Below are 26,908 nucleotides of genomic sequence, written 5' to 3' on the forward strand. Positions count from 1 at the left end.
TGATGAGAACAGGCCTTTACATCTGAGATAATTAAATGAAAGATATCTTTAACTTTAAAAATAACAAATAAAATTTACTTTGAATATTTAGCAAAATTTCAGATGTTTGATTCATCTACAGAGGTCTGTATTTTTTTCCTCTGTTTTTTTACATTATTAATCACTACGTCCTTTGCACAACTGATATTATGTGCATTACTATCATATCTAATAAAGTTTTTCTTGAATAACGATTTTCCATTGTTACAGCAGTGGGTATTCTTGTTTGGTATCTCAGAAATGTCATGTTCATGCCTGTTCTCTCTTTCCTGCCAATCTCTTTTCTTCTTGCTGTTAGGAAAATGACTGAATTTGGGTACAGCAAGATCAGCATATGTGTATTGTGTTAACATATCCACCCTTATTAATCTCTGTTTCGATGGACGTTACTGGTTGGATGGCCTCTGCCGACCTTGAACTGAAACGACTGTATAAAACGGACTGTCCCTCTATTTCTCAGAAGGCAGGGCTTAAGAGGAGGGCTTGATTAGATATGTACTGCAGGCTGGTGCAGTTGTCCTGGGTCAGGCATGACGGATTCAAAGACAGGCAGGGTCACGCTTTATGAAACGCACTGTGTGGCTCAGTAGCTCAGATTTATGAGGGACGTGCATGGATTTCAAATATGAATGAGTGTGTATTGGAGGTATTTAATATCTAGTGATATAGAAAATACCAGGCCGCACGATTTGAGGTATCATTCACATTGCCTTGACTTAATCACCTCTGTACATAAAGACTGCCTTGCGTTTAATAACAGTTCAGGAGGTAGAGAGACGTCATGCCCATTGGATGTCATGCGAGTACATGTACGTCTGTCATTGTTTTTTTACAGCGGATAAGTTGTGTAAGTGCCTTGTCTTTTCAAAGTGTCTGCGGCTGATGCTGCCCTCTGTGTTACATACTGTGCGTGCCTTTTTTGTTATTTTATTTCATTATTTTATTAAGCCAGTTTAAACCTGGTTAATGCAGAGTTAGACAAGAGTTTGATGGATGGATGGAAGGAAGATGTCTCAGCGCTCTATAATCATTTCTGTCCCTGTGGAAGTGTGCATTGACTTACTAATGAAATGAATGGAAGTTTTGTTTGAAGGGCAGCTTTGATAACTTAATATGACTTTGCAATGTACTCTACCAGCACTCTGATGACACTTGATTTGTGCATTAGGAAAACCTACAGATATTTCAGCAGCAAGATGTATGTACTTGAACCCACTTTGGATGAAGCTAAAGACAACTGCTTTTTTAAACATAAGATGATTAAAAGAACTGATTTGAAAGAGTCATTAATATGTGATTTCGACTACACTTATAATGTATGCTTGTTTTTGCATGGAGTCAGCAAAGACCATTCAGACTGCAAGCTCACAACTCGAAATATTATTAACTCTAAATCAAAAGTTATAAAATGATATTTTAAATCTAAATTTTAATTGGATTAGCTGCGTTCATAGGCCTTGTAGAATAGCAGTGTACTGTTAATAAAATAATAGTAATGGTAATATATACGTAAAACAGCCTTTACTCCTATCATCGTACTAATATTTTAAATGATAAACATTTTAATTTTAAAAAATTACTTTTATTAGTATTATTATATTATTGATATAAATAATAAGCATTCTTTATTTACTAAATGTGGGTGTTATAAAATCACAGGGTTGTGTGGTTCATACTTTTACTGTGGCATTATGGATTCAGCAGCAAATTGCAAACACTGCTTTGATATTGTGTTCATGAGACTACTGCAGGTCTCTGCCCTGTGTTATTCATGCATTTACTGTTTGAGGTTTGACTCATTCACCCTGGGTAGCTTCTCACTCTTGCTCTTTCACACTGTCTTAAGGTCTTCTGTACTTTTGCTCCTGCTCAAACTAGGTCTTTTGTTCCTTTTTTTTCACAATGCATTGCCTAATCAGAAGAGGCAGCATGTAGGTACCCCGACACAACACACACGCCTAAAAAGGCTGCATGATTCACTCTTTATTTGTCTTTTTTCTCTCTTGTACCACAGAATGATGTTGATGTGAGAAAATTGTGTGCTAACAACATTTTTTTTTTTTTTTGACATCCTTTCTGATTTGTTTCCCATGTTTATTGAACATGCACTTGGAATATGCTTTCACTGTTTCCCATGAATATTTTTCTTTTATTTCGTTTGGTATGCATCTTCATGGAAGAATATTTCAGTAATATTTTTTTCTGTGTGACCTTTTAGTTTTTAATTTTTTATTCAACAATATGATTTGATATTTTGTGGTGTTTTCATTCAATTTATTGTGTTCATCAGATTCTTTCTTGCACCTTTAGCTTGACTGTCGGCTCATCTTGTTCATCATTTGTTTTCATTTTTCTCTCTACCTCCTTGTTTCTCTTCCCCGCACCCTTGTCAGACTGCATGGTGTCCTGATATCAGGTGCAAAAGCATTACAGTGACAATTTAATCTATTTCTTCTTTCTGTCTCTCTCTCAAGGGGATGTGCTTTTTCAGATGGCGGAGGTTCACAGACAGATCCAGATGCAGCTAGAGGACATGGTGAGTATCATTAACTTGATGAAGATCGTATTGCCTCAGAGGCTCACATTTTCTCATTACATTTTCTCACAACATGACTGAATCAATCAGGCTGTATCTAAGAGGCTCCATTAGCCTCCAGGGTAAGGAAATGGAAGGGAGCGGCGTCTCAAAATGTCACATCGACTCAGACATTTCCGTATATACATAAAGGACAATAGACCATGGTCACATGCGTAAACACAGCACCTCAGACAGAGCACAGACTTTCCTTTGCTGTGTGACACAGCTGCAGATGTTAAACAAATCTATCTGAGGTCTTCTGATAATGAGAACAGGGCAGAAACTGGAGAAAACTCTGTTAGCTCATGGATTAGTTGTGTGATCAGATGCAGAATTCTTTGGTCATACGAGAGTACAATTGCTTTGTCTATACAATATAAACAATATTTGTCTACTGTAATTTTCAGCTGAAATCATTCCACAATGAACTGCTCACAGAACTGGAGAAAAAAGTGGAACTGGATGTACGCTATCTAAATGTAAGTATATAAACATACACAATCACAAACATTTAGGTTGCGATCACATTCGCAATTTTCTGCCAAAATTTAGTGGATGAAAATTCACCTAACAGTGAAATTAGCACTGTTTCTATCCTGTTTCTTTATTTAATTGTTTTAAAACAAACACAGTCACTTTCAATACCAACTAGATTGATTCCTAATTGCACTTAATTGGCTTTATCCACTTCCAAATAACATGTCTTTTAAAAGCAATAATTGAGTTTACTGCATGTAATAAAAGCTAGCGGCTTTACACCAACATCTTGTAAAAGGCTCTTTTCGCCCGTATGAGGGGAAAGTGTTTTTTTACTTGAGAGAAATCTGTTTTTCATGCATGAAAGATCAGTTGTGCATCTGAAATGAGACTTTCAGCTTCCCAGATTAAGAAGTCTTCTTACCCGGAGTCTCTAACAGGCTTGTTTGTAAATGCATTAGATTGACCCACAGCTTCTTGGCAAGAAATCAAATCCACATTCATTCGGTCACTCATTTGCGGCATTGACAGAAATAATTAACTACGCTCCCATGCTTTCTGTTCCACACATAGCAAGGATGGCCAATCGGGCTCAGTCAAATGTAGCAGAAGGCTTTGGCAGTGAAGGCTAGTGAAAACAAAGACGTATGGTCTGAAACACAATGAATATGTGAAGCAGGAGCTTCTGGGAAGAACAATAAAAGATCTGATTGGGCTGACTCAGCCAAGTTTACATTAATAAAGAACATGTGATGACCTTCATGTCCTTTAAATTCTGGGTTCAGGTCAGTTAAACATTGTTAAGAATAGGGACACTTTTAACATTTATTCTCAGCTTTAAAGCTCAGGATATGTTGAAAATAAAGAAATCAAGCATACTACTATAGAAACCCAATCTCATTCCATTCTCATTAGAATGTATCTTTCTAGAGTAGATTTGGAAATATAAGCATTAGGTTCTATTTGGATATAGTAAGGGTTGATTGTGATGAGAGATGTGTTATTTCTTCTGGCAGGCAGCTCTGAAGAAATACCAGATGGAACACAAAAGTAAAGGAGAGAGTCTGGAGAAGTGCCAGGCCGAGCTGAAGAAATTGCGCAGGAAGAGTCAAGGAAGCAAGAACCCCTCCAAATATGGAGACAAGGAGATGCAGGTGAGTGCTACTCTTCCAATTTGAACAAACCCAACTTGCTTTTAAGTGATTTCCTTTTTGGTGGGCTAATAAGACTTAAAATGAAAACCTTTTGTAACACGAATGGGGATTAAATTGTTAGCTTTTTTTCAAAGATCCAAACATCTCCAATCCATCTTATTTAAATTTCTTTTAGAAGACCTGAAATATAAGAAATTAGGTGCAACCACATACCTTTAGGATTATTTTTGTGGTGCGTCACGTCCTTTTTGAAACTTGAAAGCTCTAGTCTTCATTCATTTAAATTAAAAATTAAGCATTTGTAAGTGTCCATCTTCATATATTTTCCTTTTTTGTTGCATGAAAGAAAGTAATGCAGATCTGGAACATCATGAGTAAATGATGAAAGATTTTTTTGGGTTCAGCTATTTCTTTAAAATTTCTCTCAGTGTACAGAAGACAAGCATGAATCCAATCACGTCTTGAAAATGTAATGTCTGTGCATTCTAAGTTTGGGATGCTCCAGAACTTGAGCACTGAATTTGTTTGTGATGTTTGTGCAGTTTGTAACATCCAACTGAGACTTCATGCTGGGATGAAATATTGTGGGAATTCCTAAATCCCTGTTTCTATAAATAATCTCTATAAATCCCCCTGTTTCTCTCTTCACTGTTTGAACGTAAACACACTTGAGAGAGAATGACAAAATTAAACATGAGCATGAATGTTGCATAAATAGCTGATGGCTATTCACACAATATTTAAAACATGTTTTTGCTTTGCTACAATTACAGTATGATTTATAACAAAAAGTATTTTATATTCAAAAGACTAATTTAAAACAAACATTTGCATATAACAAACATGGTTTTTAGAGTCTATTAAAATCTTTACAAGAATTTTCACACATTATGTATCTACAGGATTTAAAAATGGTTTCACGTTCTTATTTCTGGATAAAGGTGTATTTTTATAATCTGATACGCTGTTGCTCTTTACATGCTCCTGCATTGCACTGAATCAGTCAATAAGCTGCGAACACAGGGAAAATTATTCCAGTTTTAGTCTGTTTGGCTCTTTAGGTGCTAAAGAAAATCCCACTCTGTTTGGCTGAAGTCCTTTCATACAATATTGTACTTGTTTTGTGTGGGTTTCATTGTGTGTGGTGTCCTTGTGTTTTGTTCATCGAGGCCTCGATGTACGGGGGCTGATTTGTCGGGGCCGTTGTTTGTTTTGAATGCACGCCTCTCACTACCGTCGTCACCAGGTGCGAGGTCAGGGGGAAGTGGGAGTGTTGTTCTGCGGCCTGACCTGGGGTCAGTTCTTGCCATTAGCAGTAGGTGTGCTTCTCATAGTGGCGTAGGAACGCACTGTTGCATAAAATGCTGTGGGCTCTGCTTGCTTGTTAAACACACTCTACAGGTGTGTATAAAAGAAAACAGAGAAGGAGTGGGTTGTTTAAATGAATTACATGAACTTCCTGTTCCGGGGTCGAAAAAAAACTGTAGGAGGATCAGAGTACATCAAACATCAGAGGTGATTGATTTGTTATTCTATATCAAGGTTGGCCAAAATTCATAATTTAAAAACATTTGCTTCCTTTGAGTCCATGAGTGTAAATTGAAATTATTGTGCTTAACAGGAAGTCCAGTTTGATTTGAGAAATTTAAAATGGAAAGTTACACTTTTGCTGTTCTTTCACCTGGTAATTAAGCAAAGTTGTTTTTATTTATATAAAATATAACACTAAATTAAATTAGATGCATTGTAAAAGCAGTATTTATTTTTAGCAGTTATAGACATTTCTTTGAATTTCATTTCAATTCTACTGCCTGTTCTGTATAAGCTGTTTTATGTTTAGACCTCGGCAGATTCAGTGCCAAGCAGAAACAGAGGCTCAGATGCACTTGTTTTCTTGACTTATGATCAGAAGTCAAATGTTTGATGCAGTGCGCGGCTCTGATGTGGGAAGTGCATTTAGGAAACAGATGAAAATCGCATTCTGATTGTTAGTTTAGCTTGTTCCTCGCAGCTCTGGGTGGCACGGGGCTTCAGAAATGTTTTTTTTTTTTTTAAGTTAAAACATCTCTGGCCTCAGCTCATATACCCCAGAAAATCACCTGGATTTTTTTATTTATTTTCATTTTTTGAGCAGTTTACTAGTTGTAGTGAAAGCTGAGAAAAGACTGTATGTGTAAATCCTTCTTATGGTTCCCTGCATGTAGCAACTCTCTCATGAGATTTCTTAAATGTCAGTTTTCTTTGAATGTAATTTTTTTTTCTGTAATAGCTTTTGTCAATTATTTATAGGTGTGTGTATGTGTTCATTCCACTTAGCGGCTCAGTATGAACCGTGGATGAATTTTACATGTGGGGCTCATGGTCCCTGCTGTGCGTCATGCTGTGGAGAGTCTGGTTTTAGAGATGGCATGAGCAGAACACTGCTCACTACACCAAGCCGTGGAGAATGGAGAAAATAATAATAATAGAAATAATAAATAATAAAAATATATATTTGCAATCTCAAAATGATTGCTTTTATACTCTATATTCATTATTGCATAAATTCACTTTTACATTGCAAAAAGTGGTGTAGTATTTATTTAATAATAACTACAAAGAAGCAAGTAACACAGTGAATTAAATGTGAAAATTAAGTAGAAGACTGAAATAACATTTTTAATAAGCTTTATCATATATATATATATATATATATATATATATATATATATATATATATATATATATATATATATATATATATATATATATATATATATATATATATATATATATATATATAATTTTATATAAGAAACACTGTTGTTTCAGTTTTCTCCCTGATTGCTAAAGAGAAATGCAGGTCTGTTCCAGATCCCACGCAGAACTGATGCCAATATTAATACCGTGACCAATGTAATGAACTCATTTCTCTCTGTTTTGCCTGAGGAATCAATGCACAGAAATGATGGCGCATTTCAGTCACATCCTACATTCATATTCAGCACATGTTAAAATGAGGCCAACTGGAGGGCAGGCAGATTGATTTGAACGGGAGTGTCACTTATGATTTCAGGCTGCAGTAGTGTGGGATATGGCCCCATGTTACATCATTTTTGTGCGTGTATGTGTATGTACATTAGTATTCTCCTTGGATGCCAAACTAAAGGCATGTAGTGCAGAAATTTCGATCTAAATATGATTTCTGAACCCATTTATTCTTACCACACCAAACTGAGCCATATGTGACACACTGCAGCATACAAACAAATTTACCAACCTAACCTTAGTATGTAAACCTGTTGAATACAGTGTTTTTTGCCTGACAGTGTTTACTGTTGCTTAGTTAAGTATGATACTTCACAAGTGGCACTTAGTGTCATGCTAATCATGCATTACCTGAATCACTGGGAGACTGTAAATATAGATGTTGTTTTTTTTCTCCATACTCCTGTATTTGTATCTGATGGCACAAATGTAGTTTATGCAGTTTAGTCATTTAAATAAATTATTGCTGAACCTCTGTAGCCTCAGGCCATATTGCAGTAAATATGTATCAAAGCCGACAGGAAAAAAACATTGATTTTCATCCAAGTAGGTAAAGTACAGCAAATTACTACCAGTACCATTTAGTGTAGGGTCATTTTGGTAATTGTAGGATGCAGAAATACATGATACATTTGAGAATTACCTGTGCGATAACATATTTTTGGTACTTTTTGGTACAGACATACACTGGTTCTGTCTTTAGTTGTGTAGCATATGGCTTGTACATGAACTTTACATATAAATGAACTCTATATGACACTGAAAGAACATTTTAAAAAGAGCAGAAAAGGGGTCTTGACCATGATTCATTAAATACAAAGACGATCCTACAGTATAGTGCTGTCATTATCGAGAAAGAACAAGACAGACGTCATATCCGATCCATTAGTGCACAAAGCATGCAATCTACATACAGATGTGGGCTACAAAAATGTTCTAGTCGAAAAATATTAATAAATTACTTCTGCTTACATATACAGCTAATATATAACATTCAAAATTAAATATTTAAATTTAACTGAATTACAAAAGGAAGATGTATGCTTTAATAATGGCTTTTTTGCCAAGCATCTAGTTTCTAATTTTGTAAGATCATGGAGAGAACAGAGAAGTTTAACCACCATGCTTTGACCTTCTTTCCCGTCACCTAAAATTCCCAGCTCACTTTAGATAAAGTTACAAGTCACAAGAAGTCGTCTGTCAAGCTTGATAAAATTCTGTGATTTGGGTTGATACTTTGTGTAAAAATATTTAGCGTTCAGCTGTTTTCGTGTGCTGATCATGCTACCTGCCAGCTCTGACCAAACTCCCACTCATGGTTAGATAGAATACATTTTACATCTAGTGTTTTACCTACAGGCTGATTACACTTAAACTAGGATGAAAACTCATTACCTGCTTTTGTATTTTACACTGCAACAAAGCTGAGGTGATTTTAACATCTCTTCATTGAATTGTTTTTTTTCCCTTCTTTAATTTCTCACATTGTTTCTCACATGAGTTTAATGCTAAACTGTTACAAACAAACCTATCTGATGTACGTTAGAGAAACTAAACCTCCAAAACTATGTGTTCTGGTGCTGATGTCTGAGACCAGATGTGTACCAAATGAGTTTTAATCTGTGGATGTAGCATTGCTTTATTCATTTCAAACACAAAGACTGAGAGCCTGGGTGAACATATTGTGCACATTCATACATCACTGTGAACCCATAACACATTTTTTCATGATGCAATGACCTTTTCTAACTTGAGACTAATAATAGACTTGCTCACAATGATTCCAGCTTTGTTCATTAACACTTGGTGGGAAGAATCAGCATAACTCACTGTGATACCACGATACCTACACAGGCTGAATAACCTTACAAAGAGTGTTACTGTGTGTGTGTGTGTGTGCAGTTTGGATTACATCCAGTTCCTACAAGGTGTATGTCCTTGTTGATGATGTTTTGGCTGTGGAGCAATCTTTACAGAGGCAGGCAGCAGCCTTGGTAGCTTTTATGTTGTGAAACATACTTGAGTTGGATGTTCTATCATTTTCAAGTATTTTTTTTACTTTCGTTGAATGCTAAATGATGAACATGATTTTCTGTGCCACTTGGATTCTCTGATCAAACCAAATAGGCCAGTTAAATTCAGCCTTCACCAGCTTTGCATGTTATGGATCATTGAGCTTTAGCATTCCCATTTGCTTTCATACAATGAGAGTAACAGCAAGCCTACATGGTTGTCATTTGAAATAAATGGTTTCTCCTAGCATGGCTTCATCAATTGGGGCATTGTTTGTCATTTTTTTATGTTTGCTTCACGCCACCTTCCCTGTCCCTCAGTACGTCGAGACCATCAGCAGCAAACAAAATGAGCTGGATAGCTACATCTCTGAGAGCTACAAGAATGCCCTGTCCGAAGAGAGACGGAGGTATTGCTTCCTTGTTGACCGTCAATGTGCAGTGGCCAAAACGAGCAACGCCTACCACACCAAGGTGAGATTCACATCATGCTGAAGAAAATTTGGGTCGCAGAAACACTGAAATTCAGTTAATTTTAGTAGGAATTGTGTTAAGCTTGCATTTGAGCCATTATTTGCACATTTAAATGTGTTAAAGACAACATGAAATGCAGTTTACAACATATTTAGCTCACGTAATATGACGTATTTAATAATTAATAAATATTTGGTTGGGTGACTTGGTCAGTTAAATTGATAAAGCCTTGTTTATGTCAAAAGATATACGTTTTGATGACATGTTGTCTTTAACCATCAGTCATGTAATGTATTAATACAGATCATATACTATAAACTATAAGTATCCATAAATGATATACTTGCTATACATATATATATACATATATATATACTATACAACTCCATACTTTGTTTTCAGTTGTTTCTGCTCCCAAATCCCATTTAGTCAGTCATTCATTCCATTTCAGTGCTGATCATTCCGCCATGCTTGCCAGAGAATGTGCTATACTGTGTATTTTGAGAAAGTGTCTTAATTTGGGTCCAAAATGCCCTAATGATTTATAACCAAGACTACATTTGATTGCTTACCAATTGTATCTAAGAGATTTAATCAAGGTCCTCCCACAAATATAAAAAGCAGAAGTGTGAAGGGTGATTATTCCTTTTAGAACAATAAATTCACACTGAACAAAAATAGAGCAGAGATCTGATGGTATCTGGTGGATTCACCAGCATGCAGAAGAAGACCAGTCATCCCCGCGTAAGCGAGATTCACTCCTCTACTGTGACGCCCCCGCTTCAGAGTTGGTGATAGACAGAGCGTTGGGAGCAATGATGGCAAGAGAAGCAAAAGAAAAAGGGAGGGCAAGGCAGAGAGTGGCCCACTTTTACAAGAACAGACTGTTCAGACGATAATCACTGTTTTCATGTATGTGTGTAGGAAGATTCATACTGAAGAAATTTCTCTGCAGGCAACTGCAAAAACACTATAGACAAAGACAAAGAGGGATTACCTCACGGTGGAAAATTAAAATGGGGTTTATTCTATGTAGCACCTCTTTATTATACACTTTTGTGAGAACAGGAAGAACGAAGTGACGTGAACAAAACTGACCATCTGCCAGAGTTTGTCATGGCTTGATCTTAACGTCACCCACAACCGTCATGGTACTTGATACTTACTCACTCGTCTGCAGCTGAGGGCAGAAGGAACAAAGAGAGTATAAAACCTCTCTCATGCTCAGATGACTAAAAGATTTTACCACTGGGAAGAAAATTGAAAAGAAGCCTTTTAAACACCTAATGAAATTTGCAAGTTTGAAGGGTTCACAGATTTCTCGGAAACTAATAGGCAGTAAGTAGTGGTCTCTGAATTGTATTTGTGTGATGCCTTAGACTGCTAACTGCCTATTAGCAAGATTTAGCATATCCTTTTATCCTTTTTAGTAACTACCGTTTGAGGGTTTTGAGAAAAGACATATAGGATCTTTAATATTAGCATACATTAGTGTTTAATCAAGAAAAGTAAGTCATACAGGTATGTTTTGAAGCATGGCTGCTGGTTTAAGCTGTTTCTTAGCTGGTCATGTGCTGGTCCTAAGCTGGTTCTAAGCAATTAGCTCCTGCTCAGGACCAGCTTAGGATCAGCACACGATCAGGTAGGGACCAGCTTAAATAAAATCAAGCCTGCAACCAAGCTTGATTTTTTTTAGGGTGACTACTGAATCATATGACCGTACAAATGGTCTGTCCCTCTACATTTGAAAATTCTGCGTGAATTCCAGATGAAACAGAAACTGCTTTAATTTTTTCTTTTTCTATTGTGAATAATAGTAGGGTTGTACTTGATTCAATTAGGAATTTATTGCATTGTTGTCGTTTGCAAAATCTCATGTGAATGACACATTGCTAGAGGGAAGAGATTATTGTCCCACCCTTTGCGTCAGTGCACACATCATCAGAGAAGAGATGACTTAGCAAAAGGGAGGTTTTTGTTTTAAAGGGTAGTTTATATATTATATATCATTTATAATAAACACTGCAATATTCCATAAAAATAAGAATTGTCCATTTTAATTTCACAGTGAGTAAGATCTGCCAGTTTGCACTTCTAAAGAGTGTTAGCATTTTTGCATTTATAAACCCAATGAGGTCGTGACAGGCTGCAGGTGCTCAGACAGGCAGGCAGGTGATAATTGCTTTGGGTAGGGTGGTATGTGGTTGTGACTTAGAAAAGGACCGTAGGGGTTCAGTAGCACTGACCTGTGCCAACCAAAAACAGACTTGGGAGATATTACAGAGTACAGAGTGGAAAAAGATTTTGACATAAGGATGTAGGCATTTAGAAGTAATGCGTGGTACATTTACCACACTTATGTTAAAGGAACTTTTACACTGAACCAGGATTTGGTGTAGGATGTACATTTTTAGCGTAACCTTTAGTGCAAGTTGTAAGTGAACTATCCCATTAAACAAAAACAAATAGTTGATTAACATTTCATTTCATGTCACTTTGAATCTCTCTTTGAAAATCTCTTTAAAATTTGGTTCTTCAGTCTTTTAAATAAGCATCCAAGTATTGCTCAAACAGATAATCTCAATTACAGAAAAGCTTCCAAAGATAAAGTTGCACTTCCTGTGCTCTACATTCAGAGGTCTCCAGGCGTTCCTCATCTTTCTTACAGCTACTGGTCATAGAGCTCATCCAGGCTCACTGCCTGTGCATAGGGCAGTGTAATGAGGCTATTTCAGGCTTCAACCTACAGGGAGGGGAGGTTGTCAGGATAGAGAGGGATGTCTCAGAGCTTCAGAGGAACGTAAGGTGATGAGGGATCACTTTATCACACTTTATTGCATTCCCTCTCCCTATCAGTCCATCAAGTGAAGAGCTCACCCCCTGAAACCTGAAGCTTTATATTCACAGAGAGAGTCTTTATTTGGTCTGTTATCCTTGATTTGCCAACACAGGTTTTCTAGACTAATCTAAATTATTCTCTCGCAGGTGTGTAACGCCTACGTCACTTATGCTAGGTGCTAATACTAGTTGTGGCACTGTTTGTTTGTTTTTAGGGCAGAGACTTGCTGACGCAAAAGATCCCATTGTGGCAACAAGCATGTGCCGACCCAAATAAACTCCCAGAGCGGGCAATGCTTCTAGCTCAGCAAATGGGCTCAGGAGCCACAGGGACGCTGGGACCCAGTGTCCACCACACTTCTAAATCTAGCCTGACCATCTCAGACCCCATCCCTGGGGCCAAACCACTTCCTGTGCCACCTGAACTCGCAGCTCTCATGGGAAATCAACAGACGGTGAGTTAGAATCCCAGTCAAACCCCTCAAAATAAAGGGATCCACAAAATGATGCAGTGTCTTAACTGAAGCAAAATTATTTGTAAATGGTTGCATTAATGATGTGTATAATTACCTCCTGAGGGTGTTTTGGAGAGTAGGGGGCACACTCATGTTCACAGAAGTTCCATAAAGACCATAATGCTATGAAAAGAATAATCAGAAATCTGCTTGCACTTACAGCGCTCTTTAGATTACAGTTTATCACAGTGAAGTAAACATTATTCTGCATCTCAAAGAATATTAGTCCACACCACAACCATAATTATAACAACACGGAGGAACGATATCATTGGATTTACTTTGTTTCCAGCTAATACATGATAAAAATATTAACAGCCAGTGAGAATCCCTTCTGTTTTAAAGTGCTTGAGCATTAAAAGTGGCAGATGGCATAACTGCAAATACTCTTTGTCATTGTGTTTGCAGCTGCATAGGAACAAATGTCTAATTTACATGGGAGAGATTTTGAAGGTGACATATCATGAAAATCGGACTTTTTCGGGTTTTAAGTGCTATTATCAGGTCCCCAGTGCATCTACCAACCAAGCAAACGTGAAAAAGAGTAACCCATTAACTTTGCTTTAGAAAGCCTCTGAAAAAACGAGTGCGTCTGAATTCGCTGCCCTAGTGATGTTGCAAAGGGATCTCATTATAATAATACCCTTAATCTGTAAATTTCCACCTGCTGTGCCATAATTTTGATTTCACAAGCAATGGTGTAGCAGTTCTGATTCCATGGTGAAAGTTTAAGCAAATTATGCTAACTGTTCTGTCTGTGGTTGCGTAGACGAGCACAGAACACTATTTGGAGTCCCTTCGTCAGAGGAGACAAGAGAACAAAACTGTATTGCTGCTGCCACATAGATCTAAAATAAACATTTCTTTCCCAGCTGTTTACCTTCACAGACATAACTCACTGGTTTTGTAACTTGTGTATTTTTAACGTAAACTTGTGTGTGAATAAGAACTTAGTTTAGTACTTACATGCTGTGACAAACGCTTTCTGCTGTGTGCTTTGGATGTATCCACTCAAAAAGCCATTCATCAAACTTTTAAATTAAAGATTTAAAACACATGATTTCAGCTTTATAAACATGATAACCAGCAGGTACTAGCTGTAATGACGCAGCACTATTTAAGGGGGTGGGGATCAAAAGCTTATTTGCATTTAAAGAAACAGGCACAGAAAATTCAAGCGTTTCTGTTTCGCTCAAAACATACATTTTTAAAATGATATAATAAATGATCTGTGGGGTATTTTGAGCTGAAAATCACAGACACATTCTAAGGGGGCACCAGAGACTTGTATTACATATTGTAAAAAAGGGCTATAATAAGTTTCCTATATTGTTTCTCACTATATCAAGTCACAAATGCTCAAAACTGTGTTCAAGACAAGGGTTAACAAAAATCTTATAAGGAAAGAAATCAATTTATATCTCTTTCGGGAATAGTGCCTCTAATGCTTGATTGTAATTTTCATTTCACTTGTCTCAAAATTAAAGCAAATGAAAAAAATGCATGTATTTAGGTATATATGGAAACTAGGTGTCTTAATTGTTCCTAAAAATGTGAATTGCATCTTGCAGAGGATGATGGGAGTAGACAGTGTTCCCATGGTGAATGGCTCAGGGGTCCATGGGGGAGAAGACTACCAACGCTGGATGGAGTCCAGAGCCGCACACGAGAGACCGGTCCACAGACATGGTGGAGAAACTTTCTCCAACACCCTGCCTGTCCGCAAGGTTGCGCCTGTAAAGCCCAAGAATACTTTGGGTAAGTTAAGAAACTAAACTTTAGTAATGCAAACAGTAACTCTCTGATCATGACATCTGCAAGATTTCAGTACTTTTTATTTAATACCCAGCATCGCTGTATGACTTACCTGTATTTATAGCTGTGTCAGTGTCTGTGCACCTGCTCATTTCTCTCTCTCTCCTTGAGAAAGTATTGAGTATATCTCTAGTGAGTGGACAATAACAGGGCAAACACTGCTGGAAATGAAAACAGGGCAGAACAGGTGGGAATAGAGAGGACAGTTTTAAAAATGGATAGAAAATAGGTGAAGGGTATAGTTCTCTTTGAGGGAAGTATTTTTAAGAAGGAGTGCAAACGAAGTTCTTAATGAGCGGTGTTCACGACCTTTAGGTGGAATTTGAAAAATGTTCCTAAACCTACTGAGCTGCCTACTTAGGCAGCAATTAAGACTTATAAGGCAGCTCAAGTAGTCCTTCTTACATGCAGCAAACAAATATTTGAACTAAACTGATTCCAATAGTTTGATGTTATTATGTTAAAACAAATATTCTAAATGCAAAAATACAATAAATATATACACATATATATTAGGTAAAATATTTTGTATTAATATTTTATTGTCTATTGGAATATAACATACATTTTTAATGCAATGTAATTTTTTTGTTGTTAGTTTTTGTGCATAGTTATTAAAAAAAATGCTCACCATGGATTTCTAATTTCTTATCCCAGCAGAGACACAGACCCTCCCCAGGTCTAGCTCGATGGCAGCTGGGCTGGAGAGAAATGGACGGACAAGGGTTCAGGCCCTCTTTTCTCATGCCGGCGGAGACAACAGCACACTACTCAGCTTTACAGAAGGGGACATCATCACACTGTTGGTACCTGAAGCCCGGGACGGCTGGCACTACGGTGAAAATGAGAAAAACAGAATGTACGTGTCTTGTGGTTAACGTCACGATATGCATACAGAAAAACAAGAAAATTTTTTTATTGAAACATTTGATGAACAATGCTCCAATGCTCTAATTTCCACATTGTATGTGTCCTATCAGGAGAGGCTGGTTCCCGTTCTCCTATACCCGTGTGATTCCTGAACCAGACAGCAATAAACTCCACGTCAGGTGAGTCTGTTTGAATATTAATACGTTTACAGAAGCCCTTTCAGTGTTTAAATGCCATTTAATATTGTGCTGACACAACCTATGAAATGCATTTACAGTCATGAGCAGTGTAACACAATAAAGCATGCAATTGAGAAAGGCTTTAAAGTTGACCTGACCAATCAAATCTGACCTTGTTTAGTTTATTCATGCACATTCATACCCTTCTTGTAATTGATGTATGTTCTTCCAAAGAGATAATCCTTTGTATCCCTTTTTTTTTGTAACCTTTTTGTATGTCACGTAAGGCGTTAACTAATAGTGTATATATGTGTGTGTTTGTAGTTTGCAGCATACCAGGAGCAGCAGCACAGGAAATCTTCTGGAGAGAGAGATGGCGTTGCCGACACCTGATTATGGCATGCCCACACGCTTCCTCTCCCAGCAGCAGAGCACACATCACAGCCGACAGAGACCATACAGCGTGGCAGTGCCAGGATTCTCACAAGTAGGCTACGCTCACACACACACACACATCCTGCCTATTAATGCAGTGTCATTCCACATCCAATACAAAATGATTAACCTTGACAGATGTATGGAGATATTAATACAGCTTTCTATAAAAATGTTAATAGTATTGAAGTATTAATCACCTTACGTAGACATTTATCAGACGTGCTGAAATATAGCTGGGCGACAGTTCGATTAATGCAGCCCAATCTCCAGCTAACCGCACAGAGGACGTTCCAGGACATTACCCTAAACCAAGATCAGTTTCTACCTGTGTTATTTTAGCCTACTTTAGAAAAGACCCATCCTGTTTGATTAAACAATTTGAGAAATTTACAAATAGATGGGTTCGGGGTGGGAACAAAGAGGAACCACTGTGGTGAGAGAGCGAGTATTTGTGGAGGTTTTCATACAGCAGCCTTAGAACATTGAAGCTATTCTTCAAATGTATTCGTTTCAATATTTCTACCTGGATTTCAACTGGAGTATAGCTATAGAAGCTGGCGTGGCATTACAAACGAACTAAATCCACGGATTGTCTTTGGAATTTAAAACCATCATTTATTTTCAAGAATGGTTTGAATGAAAAACATGTTCGTGTACTGCTCTTCACTGAAATAACTATACTTGCAATATGTATGAATAAGCATGCAAATACTTTTAGAGCTGCATCGAAATACATCATAAGTAGGGCTTTGTTATGTAACAAAGCCAGCAACAAACATCTCATCTCAACTCTCTCATCATTACCCCAGGGTAATGACCCCCTTAGTGCATTCAATGTTTATTAAGTTTTGCTCGTAGAATAAAGGGCATGTATGGTTGTGTTTCTCTGTTCTCCCAAAGTCAGCGCTCAGTTGGTTGTTCCCATTGTTCCGGTTCAGAATGCACTCAATGACCTCCTTTTTTATTCTTGGTTACAGCAGTGATGCTTTAACTATCATCAATACTGCGGTTCATAAATGTTAGGCATTCCTCTACTGCCTTCTACTGGACATCTGAGGAAAAGTAGATGATTAAAAGATGTTCTCTTTTTCTTCACAGCAAGGGTTGGAGGAGTACGAGTCTCGATTCCAAACAAGGTAAGACCTTTTTCACTTATATGACAAATGGACGGAAACAGTATTTAAAAAAGCATTTTAGTTTATCTGTAAGTTGTTTTTTGTTTCCTTTTTGTTTGATTTATTTTTTCTGTGGTTTTGTTTGAATTTAAAAAACCCACGTATTTTGATTATGGCAAGCAAAAAAGTCTTGTTTGCTTGACCTGCAGCCGGAACAGACGAACATAGCTGACGTTTCTGAAGGTCTAGCCCAAGCATAAGGTGGGCGGGTGACCAAACGGCACCTAAACCCATGTTGAACAAGGGAGAAACCTCTGATTGTTTAAATGGGTTTCATAAACCTCGCTATAATATACTGTAGTAAATGGTTTTTGGTCTTTTCCCTTAGATGAGAGCCAATCTCTTAAACATGTTGAAGCCATGCTTTATCAATTTGAGCTTTTTTTGTATTGTACGAAGCACCTTTTATGACATCAATCTAAAAAATAAAATAAAATAAACCCTTCTGGGTCATCTATGGGGAAGACCATTCCCAGCTTTTATTCCAAATTCCTTTAGCATCACAATTTTACGTAGGTATAGATTAAATATTCGTAAATATTTGATTTTTCCATTTAAGTTCCCATTCCATTCTTGCTTTTGCTGTCCATGTGTGTTTGTCTTACTGAGTGTTTTAGTGTCTTTTGTTCCAATTTTAATTTCTGTAGAGAAATTCACGAGAAGCAGTTTTCCATATGCTACCCCCAATATTTCCTATACTTATAGATCACTTTATACCTTCTTGTACACACCATTTAGATTCGACCACCATGATGCATTTATAACAGTGGGCTTCCTTTTCACAATCCATGTGTATGGGTCGGTTTTAAAGCTTTTTCAGTTTTCTGATTAGGGTGCATTTGATTTGTTTCAATTTTCCCACACGACTTGTTGGAAATGCAGCCCATGACATGTTTGTAACGTGCATTGATAGAGATTAGTATTAGCAGTAACGCTGAAGGGACAGTTCACCCAAAAATGAAAAAAGTTCTCTTTTACTCACCCAGACATTTTTCCGTCCTTGCACCACAACCTTAAAAAAAAAAAAAACATTACCTATGTTCATAAAGCTAATGAGCCCTATAAAAACAAATCTGAATCTTTTCAGTCCTCATTCACTGAACCTGCAGAAAAAAAGAGAGTTCCACATGAGGAAAGTCACATGAGTTTGGAACGTATGAGTTATTTATGGGTGAACTGTTCCTTGAACATCAGTGCTTTATGCTCTTTGTGCTTCAATGTCTGTGTCCAAAGCCAACCTGGCAGCATCTCCCTCTCTTTGTTCCACAGTGCGGAGGGCAAATTGATTTCGACAGTGTGAGAGGACAGACAAACACACAGACACCACCCTCCCCTCCGTCCACACATCCCCCTGTCTTCCTTTATCTCTCAACAATCCATCCCCCTTCACTCCACCCCCAGAGGAAGAGGATCTAGATCCACCCTTCCCACCTTCTAGTTCCCTTATTTTATCCCAGTTGGAAGCAGCCTAACGGAACCGGAATGCTGAGTATTCCTCCTTCCTCATTATACGCTCCTTTCATGAAGATGTTGAACTTTACTTCAGTAAACATGCTGAATTGTCTTTATGTATCTCTTGCCTGTCTTTCATGCATGTACATGTCAACAGTGTATAAATGCAAATAACGTTTTGCCATCCAGGGGTCCACGGATTTAAAGGAATAGTTTATATGAAAATGAAAATTCTGTTGTTTACATGATTTCATTATATTACTTTCTTCTGTGGAACACAAAAAGACTTATTTATGAGATCGAAGTTGTGTTTATTTCCCCTTCTTTTCCTAAAGCAAATGCTGACCAGATTTTCTCTGAACACGACGCTTTTTTCCTCCGTTAGCTCTCTCTTGAGGTCAGAAATCTAAATTTCTAGTTTATTTATTTCCCTCGTTTTTTTTTGGTTTCGTTTCAGTGGAAGAACGAAAAGTTAGTTTTTGGAAAAACAAAGGCGAGTAAACCTGTCATTTTTTTGTTGAACAAAAAAACTTAAAATGAAACCGATGTGGTGATATGATTAAATGTATTGTTTGTAACGATACCAGTGGGTTTATTAAAGTATACACAACGAATGAAATGAAACTTAGCTGAGAAACATCGTATTTTTGTACATCGGTAAGTAAAAAAATATATATTGAACAAACTGGTGTAATGAATTACCCAGAACTTTTTGTGTTTCCATTGCTTATATTTCTGATGTAAAGGGTCTCTGTGATCTTATAATATCCCACCTGGAGTCCCTTCATTGAAGCATCTGTTTTCTAAATGCAAAAGCAGGACAGCGAATTCTGTGCATACTTGTCTCAAGTGAAGATTGCGTTTGAAAGCCTAGAAGTTGAACAGGAACAAATCGTTTGAATATGAAGGACAAAAACGGCTTGTTTCTAGAATGAACGGTTCATGCATGAAAGAAAAGACAACTGGTACCTACATATCTGTGTCTCATCACCATCCACGAGTGAAGCAATGAGCGGCGAGAAGCTGTGTGTTAGTGATTTGACCACAGATGAGAAGCTTCTCTTAACCGTGGTAAATCAGTGTAACGCATGGCAACGAGCGGCTCATTGCTTGTACGAATAAAAGCAGAAAGGAATGAACATCTCAGATTTCTAATATAGAATGTTTAGAATGTCCGATTGGATTTTAGAATTTGAACAATCACCGATGTTTTGTGTTGCGGTCGTACATCCATATTAATGATGTGCCAAGTCTTAATATAATCCACGTGATCCAGTGCCTTGTACATAGCACACAATATCTGTAAATACTAGAACTGATGATCGAATGTTAAACTGTAAACACGATTCAGATTTTTTTTCCTTTGACATGGAAGCATTGTTTTATTCGGTTCAACAAGATCCCTGCGGATCCCTGTACAGCTTTTAGATCCGAAACATATGTAAAAAAACAGCAATAATCAAATTTGATACCATCCTTTTTTTGTTTCGTATCAATTTAAACATGCTTATGATACACTTACACGCTACTCGTGTGAGTTTTTTAGCCTTTTTCACAGGAGTGAAAGCTGAAGTCTTTTAGTTCCAGTGTTGTAATGAAAGGGAACTGATTAAATGCTTTGAAACAGCCTTTTTCATAAAAACTAAATGCTTACGATTAAGCTATATAAGAGACCATGTTTCTCTGATGTGATAGAAGCACCGCGTTGCTTGTCTGGTCTAGTAATTGTTTAAAGGTGCGCTGCTCTATATTTTCTCTGTATTGTATTCGAAAAGTCGATTTATTGTTGTACATGAAGGTGACGCACAATTAAATAAAAAAGCACCTTCGTTATTACCACGGAGTATGCGTGGAGACGTCCAGATTGTTCGCTTGCTTTCACTCTTCTCATGTTTTCCTGCACCGAAGATCCCGCCAGGTTCTCTGTGTCTGTCTGTCTCTCCTTTTTTTTTTTTTTTTTTTTTTTTTTTTTTTTTTTTTTGGCACTGTTTGTCTTTTTCTGTGTGTAACTAAACCAACGTCTTGCTGTAGCTTTGCCAACGCTCTCCATCTCTGTTTTGATGAATTTAGAGACAAAAGCAGTAAGGTGTCAAGGACTGGAAGCCAGTGCCAATGTTTCTTCTTTCTGCACTAGAGTAAAGACCATGCTACAGCCGCCACGCTCAGAGAGAGCTCCACCTCTGTTATGATATTTATGTCGTTTTCTTCTGGAATGCCCACTTTTTGGATGTAAAAGGAGAGAAAGTACAACAGTTGTACAGCGAAGTATATACACCCCAATATGCATGTATTTTGGGCGACACCGGAACAGTGTAATGTTGCTAAATGACCATGTGACTTTCTACTCTTGAAAAGATGAATAAACATTTCTTCAGATTAAAGCGGTGTAGTCTTTTCTCAGCTTAAATTTTGAATTGGATTTCTTAGCGCTGACTTTGTGTTTATTGACTTGAACAGAATATGAGATCATTTGTCTCTAAATTGATCTGTAATAACCAGCTGGTGATTTCTTGCAGTTTTTGCTCAGATTGAGGACTGCAGACGCTGTCAATCTGAAATGTAATACTGCAGCTTTTACTGTGGCTCAGGATTTGAAATGTTTAGAATAGCATACTAACATACTACTCTTACTGTTCCTGCATTATGCTTAATGTTACGTGCGCACAACATTAGGAACATTACGGATTTTGTAAATAGGGTTTCATAACTCTTTTAGTACTTAAAAAAAAAAAAAAAAAAAAATACTGCCAAATGACAGAATAAATTCAAAAATAATTACAAATTCTTGCAAAATGGAAGTTTTTTTATGTGTACAGTGTAGTCAGTACTAATTTTTGCAACACAACAAACATTATAAAAAATTTTAATCTAACCAATATATTTGATCCCATAATTTTAATAATTTAGAAGTTATCAGATGTCATCATTTTTATGTTCATTTCACTGTAAAAAGTTCTCCTTTGGTTTATCCTTGAAGTGATTAATTTTTTTTTCTTTTCTTTTTTTCATCAAATCATTTTCTTACATTAAATAAGGAAATAGTCAAATTCCAGGCCTTTTCTAATTTTTTCAGTGTGGTTCCTGAATTTGAACGCTTTTGAGTGAGTAAACCATGTAGTATTATCTCCATGATCATTTATAATTTTATTGTGCTCTATAGTGAAAAACGTCTGCTGGGCAATGATTAATTGTGGTTAATGGCACCTAAAATAAAAGTTTTTGATAATATAATATATGTGTGTGTACTGTGTATATTTATCACGTACATCTGAAAACATTTAAAAAAATATTTACACATGTATACATTTTAATTCTAATTAATTTTATTTTTTCTACTATATATATATATATATATATATATATATATATATATATATATATATATACGTGCATGCATGTGTATTTATACATACATAATAAATATACACAGTACACACATATATTATGTACACAAAAACTTTTTTGGATGCAATTATTTATAATTAATCCTTGCCTAGCAGTAGCACCAGAAAGTCACATGCTTCTGACATCATCGAATATCTTAATTACAATGAGAAATCTTTAAAAGATATAAAGAACCCCAAAAAGTAGCAAAATGCTGGTAATCTAAATGTAGCTGCCTTAAATATATCAAAGCGAGTGGCATTTTTTGAAGCAAAGATTAGTTTGATAGTTTTATAAATCTAAAATGATCATATAAAAATGTATTGTGATACTTGATGGTTGTACAGTTATTCAGTCAATAGTGTTCAGAATGCTTTTTGGGTCTCTATATTTTCTGTAGCCTACAGCACGGCAGACTTGGCCTGACTTTACTTCAGTTTCAGGTTCTTTCCTCCTCAGTCTGATAAAGCTCCAGCTTTCTAAAGAATTCAATTTACAATTTCACAATCGAACGCAGTGAATGAATGCTCTGAAACGATTCTTTTGAGCTGCCGCGGATGTGTGGATGATGCAGGGAAGAGACTGAAGTTGAGTTACAGTTGATTTTAAAGCACGAACCATCTCAGCTTTTCATTCCCTTTCATTTGTATTCCCTAGGCTTTTTAAAATTCACGCTGCATGCTGTATTATCTAAGATTTTTGGTAATGACTTTTAAGCATGTTTCGAAAGGAACAGAATGTCTGTCTGTCTGTCGTATGATGTTATGGTTTGTATTATTACTATTATTTTTTTTTAGAGTGACGGATCCTCTCCAATTCACCACGTTTGCGCTCACGTCTCGCCAAAGACAAAGCAATTCCAACAGCAAGCAGAAACCCAAACTCATTATAACCGAAGACCTTCGCCCCTCTCATTAGGACGGCAATATTTCAAACACGTTTTTGGAGGCCACATGGACTACACCTACTGTACAGTACCTTCATACGGCAAATTACCCACAATCCTCAGTCAAAGCAACAGAAGGCAATGCTATGAGCCTCTGATCATTCAAGTATTGCTATTGCTGCTGTAGTCTATGATCGATTTTAAGCTTGATTTCTACCTGTGACTGGAAGAAACTTGTTTTTATATATATATATATATATATATATATATACACACACACACACACACAAATGTAAATACATTTAGTAAAAACGTTTTTATTTTTAAAAGGCCTCAAAAACATGATTATTGATTATTTTGTATTTTTGGCTCTCCCTCCTGCTATCATACATTTGTTTGAGGTCTTTGCACTTTAAGGCTTGTTTTGAATTGATATTTGAACAGAAATGCACATTCACTTAAACGCATATAAACGCATTTTATATGATAGATCACATACTGCACTAAGATTGCTGATTTTACTGTAGAGATTGTAATTTCATATCATGATTCTGGAGCTTGTTCCTAAGTTCTTTGGTCAAATAAGGCATATGTTTGGTGTTCTTTACAAACAGTTTGGCTTTGGAAGACCTGAGTATTTACGACGAACATATTTATCGAAGGGTGATTCATTAAAGTAGATGGAATTTCGATTTTCACACTTTCAGTAGCCGAGATTTCCTGTTGAAAAAAAAAAACAGCATATGATGGTTAGGTATGTTTTGAAGCTGGGACACTGGCTGGTCGTGTGCCGGTCCGACCAGCTAAAGACCAGCAATCATTCATATCAAATGACGGACGCCAAACCTTCAAGATCTCTTAAAGGCCACTCGGTATCCACAAAGAGAATTCATACTTTGAATCATTCCCTAAACACTGCTACACGAACACCTCACTCACAATTATTCTCTCATTCATTCTTCTGTGTCTATCAGTATCACCTGTGTTCACTCATTAGCCCAAACTGAGAAAGAAAAAGATTTCCTGGAACTTACTAATTAACACATGTAGCCATACTCACCGTTTATGAAGTGTGTATAGTGATTATGTACGTTCTTATACTATAGGATGTAAATATTGTGTGTGCGAGAATGCTAAAATTGAGTATGAGTATACAGAAAATGTGTATGGACCAAAAGGTTGACCCTTTCGGAATGCATTTTCTTCCTTTTTTTTTTTGCACTTGTATCTATCATAATAAAGAAAAGCGTAGAAAGACTAATAAAAGTTGTATGAAAGCGAAAGCTACTTATAGATGCGTCTTATTTATCCTGAAAACGTTGATGCGAAAAATCCGTTATGCTGCCAACTAGCATTTATTATATTGAATCTGCTTGGAACCTGTGTAGGAATCACACGACAGCCAGAGAGAACCGTCAAACAGAATATTTTTATTGTTTTTTTTCTCACTAAATTTGTGACACATTTGAGGAACAGAATTACATACACTCTCGCTTAACATTATACCGCGACTTAAAACCATCGTAAAGGCAATTTTTTTTTACCCCGAGAAAAATCTGTGAATCTGCCGCTCCGAATCAGAACAACTCACGGGACGCAAATCCGGCTCGTGCCACATCCACCGATAACGTTTCTTTGGCAGAAAACACACATTTTCCCCTTTCGCCTTCGTCGTAAGAGCCCATTTGACCTTTCAGCAGTTTAAAATCGTTGAATCAAATACAAAAATAGTACAGACTGTTGTCTAGTTCAATCTAAAGCTAGACGATTACATAGAATAAAGGCCTTCGCAGGCAAACGAACGGAACATATCGAGAGTAGCGTATTGAGATTTATGCTCGGTAGCATCGAGTCCCTCGGTACTGTACACGGTCCTCAGTCACATCAGCAGCTCGTCCTCCTTGACCACGTCCGATTGGTCGTTTCCCAACCATACGAGAACAAAAAAAAAAAAAAAAAAAAAAAAAAATCACAATATCGTATGTCCATTTTGTTCAAATAGTTTTTATCAGCTAGTCAATTTTTAGAAAGTCCAACAACTAGACATGGCAGTCTGTTAAGCGTTGCGGCTTGCGATGCTCGAAAGCATCGATCTGTTCTTCAAAGTTCAAGGAAATATAAAACATGTTGACTAATAAATAACACTCTTAAGTATATGATTAACACCCTGATCATAATACAACCCGGCTTCGAAGGTAGCAAGCATGTACAGCATCATTTAATAGGGCGATTACGGGTAAATCGGAACACTTTGTGATCATTTGTAATCATTTTTTTTATAATATGATCCAAATGGCTACAATATATTAATCACGATGCTTGAGTCGAAGTGTCCCTCTTTACTAGCAGTCACCCTAAATACATCAATAAACAATCATCAAATCCTCCAGCACATAACAGGTCGTCAATTACATATGGTTTAATATTTATTTTTGAGATTATTTTGAGTTTTTCTACTTTTCTACTGCATGTTAAAATTTAACCTATTTTTTTTTTGTTATGATTAATTTACGGATTTAACTGCAGATATTCAAAGTCAAACTGTGAAACATGATTTCTGCCACGAACAGGGAAATAGCAAAAAGTGACAAATCATGTGCAAACTGATTTAAATCGAAGCACTGAATAAGTAAATAAATAACAAAAGTATCTAAAACACTAAGCATTCAGATCATGAAGAAATAGATTGGATAATAATGCGTGTGGTTGTTCATAAAATCATAAAAGTGGTTTCAGAATGCCATGTCACCAAAACACAATGCTACTCTCAGGCAGGTGACAAACACAAGGCAGCTGTGTGTCGTGAACTTCATTTTAGTCATAAAAACACTTAAATAACCTCTCCTTTTAAAACTCCTCCTTTTATAGACAAACACTGCATTGATATTTCACAGTAAAAATCAGTTCATTTTAGTTTTGTTACATTTTGCTTGTTTAATTTTTGATGCAGTGATAACTTTAGCGTCTTTTCAACACTTTCCAAAAATACAGTATCTGATGTTGTAAACAGTCACAGTCAGTTTCCAGTAGGTCCATATAAACTAAGCGGATCCATCCAAACTCTGTTTCATTTATAATAAGCTTAATTTATAATACGCTTAACATATTATCATGGGGTTTTTTTTTCTTCTGGGGCCCATCCGAAAGGGCTTGTTTGAAGTGTTTGCTGACATGAAGAGGCACTGTTTTTGAGGGGATCCAAAAATGGTTTTCAGAGAAAGATCAAAACCTCCTTCTTATTGTGATCTCCTTGATAAAAATGAATAAATAAACAAACAAAAATAAATAAGTGTCTGTCAGTGCTGCTCAGTGTTGGCAGTAGTATGGTGATTCACTCTCTTTCCCCATCTTCACTGCTCCCTTTAAAAAAGAGAATTAAAAAAAATTATATTAGATTCATGTTTAATTAAAATGCCAATGAGTATTTGAAAAATAAAAACGGATTTTTCTGATTTTTCTCATCATGTGAAAAATATCACATGTAAAAAAACAAATTTAAAAAAATATATATTTTTAATTTTTTTAATTAGTTTCTTAATTATATTTTCCAACCATTGACAGATTGTTCTTGCAATCCATGTTTCACTATTATACA

General features: G+C 36.5%; 2 protein-coding genes across 19 annotated transcripts in view; one reads left to right on the plus strand and one right to left on the minus strand.

The window, feature by feature from the left end:
• baiap2b (BAR/IMD domain containing adaptor protein 2b) overlaps window positions 1–24,589 on the plus strand; it is a 48,018-nt gene extending 23,429 nt beyond the window's left edge. For 4 of the 14 annotated variants that reach the window (XM_043253122.1, XM_043253118.1, XM_043253129.1 and 1 more), the window contains 12 exons: window positions 1,959–1,970; window positions 2,514–2,575; window positions 3,025–3,096; window positions 4,111–4,248; window positions 9,609–9,761; window positions 12,815–13,054; window positions 14,686–14,872; window positions 15,587–15,788; window positions 15,910–15,978; window positions 16,303–16,465; window positions 17,515–17,552; window positions 23,225–24,589. In XM_043253122.1, coding sequence (XP_043109057.1) covers window positions 1,959–1,970; window positions 2,514–2,575; window positions 3,025–3,096; window positions 4,111–4,248; window positions 9,609–9,761; window positions 12,815–13,054; window positions 14,686–14,872; window positions 15,587–15,788; window positions 15,910–15,978; window positions 16,303–16,465; window positions 17,515–17,552; window positions 23,225–23,345 — 1,457 coding nt within the window. In that variant the 3' untranslated portion in view covers window positions 23,346–24,589. Of the gene's footprint in view, window positions 1–1,958; window positions 1,971–2,513; window positions 2,576–3,024; window positions 3,097–4,110; window positions 4,249–9,608; window positions 9,762–12,814; window positions 13,055–14,685; window positions 14,873–15,586; window positions 15,789–15,909; window positions 15,979–16,302; window positions 16,466–17,514; window positions 17,553–17,740; window positions 17,793–18,860; window positions 21,425–22,116; window positions 22,145–23,224 lie in introns of those variants that run through there. The other 10 variants (XM_043253120.1, XM_043253125.1, XM_043253121.1 and 7 more) reach the window with 8 other exon arrangements.
• A 134-nt stretch (window positions 24,590–24,723) lies between these two features.
• Window positions 24,724–26,908, minus strand: part of aatkb (apoptosis-associated tyrosine kinase b) — a 45,055-nt gene continuing 42,870 nt past the window's right edge. For all 5 annotated transcript variants that reach the window (XM_043253114.1, XM_043253113.1, XM_043253115.1 and 2 more), the window contains one exon: window positions 24,724–26,673. Coding sequence is in view for 4 of the 5 variants with exons in the window: in XM_043253113.1 (XP_043109048.1) it covers window positions 26,645–26,673 (29 nt within the window). In the remaining variant the exon portion in view is untranslated. The remainder of the gene's footprint in view (window positions 26,674–26,908) is intronic.

Source organism: Puntigrus tetrazona, chromosome 12 (genome assembly GCF_018831695.1).
Source record: "Puntigrus tetrazona isolate hp1 chromosome 12, ASM1883169v1, whole genome shotgun sequence".
Classification (NCBI taxonomy): Eukaryota; Metazoa; Chordata; class Actinopteri; order Cypriniformes; family Cyprinidae; genus Puntigrus; species Puntigrus tetrazona.